Source organism: Aphis gossypii, chromosome 3 (genome assembly GCF_020184175.1).
Source record: "Aphis gossypii isolate Hap1 chromosome 3, ASM2018417v2, whole genome shotgun sequence".
In the NCBI taxonomy this organism is placed as follows: Eukaryota; Metazoa; Arthropoda; class Insecta; order Hemiptera; family Aphididae; genus Aphis; species Aphis gossypii.
The window spans coordinates 28,410,290-28,418,438 of NC_065532.1; the positions used below are offsets into that span (position 1 = coordinate 28,410,290).

At 35.9% G+C, this 8,149-nt stretch overlaps 1 protein-coding gene across 2 annotated transcripts in view; it reads left to right on the top strand.

The window, feature by feature from the left end:
* LOC114129680 (zinc finger protein interacting with ribonucleoprotein K-like) overlaps window positions 1-8,149 on the top strand; it is an 88,014-nt gene extending 79,865 nt beyond the window's left edge. For both annotated transcript variants that reach the window (XM_050202858.1, XM_050202857.1), the window contains exons 7-8: window positions 3,538-3,621; window positions 7,480-8,149. In XM_050202858.1, the coding sequence (XP_050058815.1) occupies window positions 3,538-3,621; window positions 7,480-7,483 (88 nt within the window). In that variant the 3' untranslated portion in view covers window positions 7,484-8,149. The remainder of the gene's footprint in view (window positions 1-3,537; window positions 3,622-7,479) is intronic.

Below are 8,149 nucleotides of genomic sequence, written 5' to 3' on the forward strand. Positions count from 1 at the left end.
TATAACAATCACAACAACAAAAAAAGGCGTACTTACAATTTATATAATATTATGTATAAGTGTGTATAATTTATAACGTGTGAGTACCGGTCGCGAGTATCTTTTAGGCACGAAAGATAATAATAATTACTTTATATTGCAGTTATAAAATAATATATTACGAAAAACGGGAGTGAAGAAGCACGACGACTGGGTAAATAATAATAGAATAGTAGTATAATATAATACCTTCCTATATTATTGTATGCGAGCGCGGTATGTATCTCTCTTCAGTCCTCGTCGTCTACCCATCCACGGTTCGGGGTAAACACTGCGCAGTAGTCGCGTAACCGTAACAGCGAAGCTTGGACAAAACGGATAGAAAAGAATATAATAGATGTATGTATATACGACGCGTCGTATACAGAGCTATTATTATATGTATATATTTATCAATCTAGCAGGAGCCCCGCGAGTAAATTAACTTGTAATTGCCGTCGGTTCATTAACATAAACACGGTCGTGCACCATTCACTTATCTGCCGCTTACATCTGCCCTGCATCCCATATAATATATTATAACAGAGTGAGAGACAGAGACAGAAAAATAGCGATGAGAGAGGTATAATATAAGTACGTGTGTATTATAACGTCGCCGCCGTACACGCTAGTCGGTAGATTATTATTGGCCGGGGCTGATTTACGCGTGACACACGACCCGTTCTCGTCGCCGGGTAATTATTATATATTTAAATATCGTTCATCCTGCACCGCCGATGCTGCCATCCGATGGAATGTTTCTGTTGTCGTTTGTGGTAGTTTAAACTCTACGTATAATATTCTAAGCGCTTCACGGACGCGTACGCCGCACTAACGATTCATATAAAAGTTTTGGAAAAGATTTGTCAACTCTTGGGTTCATAACTGCGTTTGCTTCCCTATCACAACGTATTATAAAATGTAATTTACGATAAATTACAACTTATAATAAACAGTGAGACTGCGAGAGACTTTGACGAGTGCTTCCAAGAAGTCGCGTTTCTATCTAGTTGACTGCAGCTGCTGCAACAAGTGTCTCCTCGCTTTTTGTGAAACCTACCACTCGCACTCGTCCCAACTAGAATTTAGCATCCGAAGGGTGATAACTTATTATTATTGTTTTATTAATATCATGTAAAGGCCAAACACAATTTCAATAAACAGGAACACATCCGTGCTATTACAATATATATTAACTTAGTGTGGTGACCTTAGTGTTGAGTAGGTACAACTCCCAGGAGCTCAACCCGACCGAAACCGATTCGATTTCTTTGCAAAAATTGGCATAACCGATCAGAATCAATATCTATTATCAGGATTGAACCGGTCGACTTCACCAATTTTATTTTAATATTACATAATATGTTAAGCGTGGAAAACCTTTAAGACGGAGAAACGATCTTTGGATTTATTGTCCTGTTTACGCAGCGGCGCCTTACTACGCACACACACACACACACCCTTCAACGGAAGACGTCCCACGCGTGGCTACCGTGGTACCTCGCACGATATCTGCAGAAGATATAGTAGCGGGTTGACTGCTGCGGCTACCGCTGCTACAAATTATGCACGCGCGTGATTCGAAGGCGTCCGCTGCACATGAGGGGCTGGACGAAGTCGTCGGACCCATGGGTGGATGGAGGGGTTGTGGTGGGAGGGTGGTCAAACCCGTTCTCCCCTCGGAATAATAATTACCGTCGTAATTTAGCCATACATATACGCTCTGGCCCGAGCGATCCGACCTGTTCTTGTTTATATTCCTTATATATATTTTTTTATATACATATAGGCACCTGCTATTACACACACACACACACACACACATACCTATGCATAATATTTATTATAATAATATAATATAGTCTATCTTCTTTTTTTTAGCGTGTACATATATAATAAAGTAGCCGTGTACACGTAATGAAACTTTAGGTTATTATCGTTATTATTACTATCGGCCGGTAAACAACCATGGCGTACGTATTATATTACACGCATATAATATTATTATTATTATTGAAATAGTATTACGCGCGTGGAAATAATATTGATATTAAAAAAAACCTGATACTAGCGCTCCATCGGTTTCCGCGTCCGCGGTCGATAATCGAGAAATATACTGGTCGTGTATACGATAATGATGGCGATGATGATGTGCGCGACGGCTGATCGACGAGTGAACGTGAAGAGTTAACAAGTATAAGTGAAAAAGCAAAGTGAAGAAAAATACTATTATTTGGTACAACTAAATGATAGTAATACGGTTATGACTACTTACGAGTCTTATAAAACGTTGAAGCCCTGGATAATGCATATGATATGAAATATATAATGGAAACGAATACATTGGAAGACAAAACGGATAAATCGAATGTTTAGGCATACACGCGTATATTATTATATATAGTTTTTATCATTTATAATGCACTTCTCAGATCTCACTCACATATTTATGTTATGAATATGAGTATAAATGCTGTATACCTACAACTGATAATCTGCTTGTTCACACAGATCTAGTGATTTCTTTATCAATAATTTCATATAGTAGACCGTATTGATACTCCACATTATAAACACTCGTTGACATCGGACGTTTATTTGAAAACCTAATTAAATGTGTGTAAAAAGGAAACAACCAGCTAGATGGTCTTGTGTGTAAGATATGATGGCGTTTTTGTCTACTCAATATCCATAAGTAAATACATTGAAAATATATACCTATATGTGTATATATATTGTGTTATGTGTATTGGTAGTTGGTATTTTTTAATGACAGCGGCAGAGGCTGTAACTATAGTGCCATTCAAAACGACGACGATATACTGCTGGGGGCGGGGCGCAGAAATTTCTTCGCCTTATTATACGGCAACGCAACTGCGTGACGTTTGAATTGAACAATGCGATGTCTAATTAAAATCCTCTTGAAACGATCAGGGCGACAGCGGAGGTTGCAGCGAGCGAATCGGTCCGATCACAAATAATAATAATATTATTAATTGTTATTATTGTAATATACTCTTTCACTTAGACGATCACATAGTCAAACGCGATGACAAATTGTAAAACAGTATTTATTTTTCTTACACACAAACTATCTCTCTGTGCTTCATATACTGTATATTATGTACAAGAGAGAGAGAAACCTATTCCATGTGCTTATTATTATGGTCCACCGCTAAAGGTTTTTCTCGAGGTGGAATCGTGATTATTCTGATCGGGATAAGACGAATCGTCGAATCGAGTACGATATAATATTATAATATATTTTAATCCGGATTAAGATTTTGTCTAGCTATAATATACCTATATATATATATATATACCTACACAAAATAAAATACTCATCGGGTAATATTATCAATTACATTTACTGACATGGTAATAAAAGCAGTCTGTAGGTTCTTCGTAAAGTAGTTAACTTACTATAGACAAATACAAAAATACAAACACGTAAATGATATATAATATTATATCGAAAATAATAGGTATATTAACGATAGTATACTTTGTTTGTTTCAGGGGACAAACCACACGCTTGCGAGCTGTGCCAAAAGAAATTCGCCCTCGCCTGCAACCTGAGAGCTCACATGAAGACCCACGAGAGTGAGTACATATTATCTGTAATAATAACCACATCATCTTAACTCGAGCTCGTCGATTATAAGTTATGATTGCCATCCCCGTTTGCGAATTTGTTCTCTATGTTCAATCTTTAAAATTGTTATAACACTTATAACATTCGGATTGTACAAGGAATGGTAATTTGAGTTTAGATAGGGTCCGCGGTCCGTTACGTAGAGAGGATTGTCCTTACTCCATTTATTTTTTTGATTATTACCTACTTTTTATCGCTGCGTCGACACAATCAGCAATTGTTATTATATATTATATACACATATCTACCCTGTGGTACTCATAATATACTCAGCCGTATATACACGCGTGTACCCATCTTTGCAGCCAAGATTATCTACCGATTCATTAGAGCCAGTAACAATATATATATATATATATAATATAATAATATAGAAATAGGGATCGACGCCGTCTTCTGCCGCGCGCTGCATAACATATAATTTCCGCAACCCAATGTTATACACACGCGTGTAACATAAATACGAGTTACCTGTATTAAAACTATCAGCTATACAATAAAGTTGAGTATATAGGAGTATTATACTTACTATAGTTATATTATATAGTTACACTATTATTATATTATAATTATTGTTATAACTTCACCTCGCAATGATGTAATTAATAGTCGTACGATGTGTTACTACTCGTATAATTTATTATATTTTTTCGTACACAGTGGAAAATTAAAAACAAAAATAAAATATATTAAGCAAAAGTTTTCCATTAAGAACGGAGTCGTTAGAAATGTTCTTAACCATAATACCAATTAATACACTGAGTTGTGAATAATAATTTCCCATATCTTTAGAACGACGATGGGACAAGAACAAGTTTAGGGATTTAGCAGCATTCAAGCAGGGATTTACAAAGAAAGTTGGACTATTGGTGAATTAGAAATTGAAATATTTCTCTGCACCATCAGAAGTTGAAGTAAATTTTACGAAATTTGACGTCACCGTTTTAAGGGTTGCACTGTCTGTGTGTACAAAACTATATAGCTACAGTGGTTACAATGTATATATAATAGTATATATATAGTAGTCCCAAGTAACAAATCCACTTTATCATAACATGATATATATTGCACTTGTTTTTATTTTTTCACATTTAGAAAATAAGAAACCTATCACTTTAAATTTAAAAAAATATCACCCTAGTTGTGTATTATAAATTATAATATTTTATCGTGTTCAAGCAGCACAAACCCGGTATTATCGCGTCCGCGTGCAGTTTTTACGGCAGCTCAACCTGCCTATAATTATATACGTCGCACGTAATATACATGCTTATCCTTTCAGTTAGTATAGGAACTATAATAGTGTATGTTATATATTATAAACTTATTATTATTATATACGATATATTTATAATATATAGAAACGACGATGTTGCCGAGTGTAATAAACGAACGTCAGGAAAGTTCAAAAACTTGTGTGTAATAGTTTTATGATTTTTTTCCTCATGTCTATATATACTTTTATTGGCTGCAGACTATATAATTATTATCATACGTATGTATAATATACCAGGGAGATCGAGTTTTGGCTACGGCCGAAGATTGCTTTTTGATTTTCGATCGACGTACGATCTCGATCGGCGCGGATAAAGCGGAAGAGACGGGCGTGGTCAGTAGGATGTATGATGATGACGATGATAGTATTATCATTATAGGTTATACCTATAACGATCTTCGTATCGAATCTGGCGAGAAATTTGAGTGGCAAGTACACGCGAATATGTTTATTAAAACGGAATATTAAAGTCGATAGAATGACGACGAACGAGAAATACATATACATACATAGGTCCGGGTCGTTTACACATACGCACAGCATATCAATTTATTATATAGATTATCAGACCAATCGCATACAATTTTCTATACGCATTATGTACTCAGTATTATACGCTGTATTAGGGAAATTATTATTATGTAGTGCATATCATCTGACACCGCCAATACATTAAACGATTTATTTAAAATGTATATTATACTTATCAATATTATAACGGATATCCATTGTTATATTTTTAATCCGCTGGCTGCAATTTATAATTTTATATTTCATTATTTAATTGCACAGGTAATTACATAAAATTACGTAACTAATCATAAGATTTTTATAAATTCGAGATTTTAATTTCAAATTATTATTAATTTTAATTTGTAATAGGAACTAAGTAATAGGTAAGATTTTCGTTATCGCTTAATTATGATTTCTTTGATTAGATCAATAATGGTAAAAGCGCATAACTTTATTTTTTAGACTATGGACGGTTAAGAAAACTGAGGGGAAAATGTTATTATAAAAAGGCCAGACAGGAAGGCCAGTTCATATATCATATTTAATCCGACCTAATAAAGAATATATGCTTCATAATCGATATTGTTTTTGTTCATATACGTTTTTTGATATTTTTAGGATTTATTTTTTTTCTTGATAGCCGAATGCATTTCGTGCGTCACCATCATGAAACTTATATCCATTATGTCGCTTAATATATTTTTTCTTAAAACGAATTTTTTTCCCACCGTCACGCTGCCGCCATTCATATACACACTATTTCACTCATGTTATTATTATTATATTATATACAGCGTGTGGGCGTCATTTGCCCTCACGTAAACACACGTTACACGCATTTACGTGCGGCTAAGTCTAAGGCCTATCGTGAAACACCGCCGAAACAATATGTACCATGCACGTTATTGCCAGCAAACGGGGTGTTTCAAGCCTTATTTATACACCGTTATTGGCGAAATCCGTATTTAGGGTATTACCTTTTTCATGAACCGGTCTCATGTGCTCGCCGCGAAAATTGTCCTCGCATTTATCCGTGGCGCCTCTATTTTATTACATCTAAAATAATAGTAATAATACTACCCAAATTAATAGACATCGGCGTACATTTGGTCGTCCCTATTATACACGCACTTACGCCCACCGAATTACCCCCTTTAGGTATACAGTCGAACGAACAGCGACGGATAATTGGCGACCTATAAAAAACACTTAAACCCTTATAATAATATAATATATATAATGCACTATACATATAATAATATATTTATTTTATATAATAGCCGAGGATCACTGAAGGCCCTGTATATATGTCTATATATATATATATACCTATATATCCATTAGACTCTGTCGTTTGGTGGGACTGCAGTATACAATATCTAAAAATGTTTTCCGAAATACCCTATACCTACAAAAATTGACTGAGCAAAATTTGTCAGAAAATATTGAATTTATACACATTATATGATGTATAATTTTGCAGACCACGATTACCGAGAACGAATATTTTCAGACTGTATCACATAAATGTGATCGAAACTCGAAATTTCTAGTATATTTTCTAAATAAATCTGAAAAATAAAATCGCTATAGGTAGTTATTGTGTTGGAGATTTTTTCATGTCAAAGTCGATGAGTAATAATTATACTCTGGGATTTAAAAAGACTGAGAATCGTTGACATGTATAGCGTAGGTCAGAACGAATTTTTTGAGATGAATATAAAAATGTTAAAACGTTATATGTGTACTATTTTGTGGTATTATGATATATGCGCTCGTTACAAAGTTGTTTTTTTTAAGTGTTTCAGTCCTATCGAACCTTAAGTCCTAATTATAAGTCACTATGCTTACAATTACAAAAATATCAGATATATAATAAGGTATATTAATACCTGCTCAAACCGCAGCAAATGTTAACAACGACAGCATAATTTATAATAATGACGTTATCCCGACGAGATCTCGCGCGTAGTCGGATCGTATATTAATATATTTTTAATTTGTTCGTTTTCCGCAGGTGAAACCCAAGAGGAGTGCAACAAATGCGGTAAGGTGTACATGGCACCGGAAACGGACAAGGGTCGCGGCGGCGCGTGTCCCGAGTGTGCTCCGTTATCGCATCAGTCCCCGGCCGACGCCGCCGCATCGGCCGCCGCGGGGAGTTCGCCGCCGGACGAGGAGCGGTCTTACGGCGGCGATTCTGAAGACTGTTCGTCGATGGGATCCGCGGACGACTGTAGCAGCAGGGGTGGCGTGTGAACGGCTGCGGTGACGGCGTGACGTGGGTGGTTGCTCGTCTCCGGAGCTACCGTCTCTACGAACGTCTATCGCGCACCCTTAAAACACGTTAATATATTATTAATTAAAATTTAAAAAATACCGATACGGAAAACCTATAGGTACACGAAAATACGACTCGTGTATATCACATCACACGCGCCGTAGTATACCTGTTACCGCATGTAACACGCCTCGTTGACGATGAAGGCGGCGGCGACGGCGACGATATTATCATATTATGGGTATGAATGGTATAATAGTATCAATAATATCGTCATAAATTACGTGTGCGCTCGATGACGGAGAAACAAACAAAACGTACAATACGCAACAGAGCACTTAGGCTTTTATCGATTTTCGTGATTTTACGACCCGGTTGAACATAATAATATTATTATTATTATTAT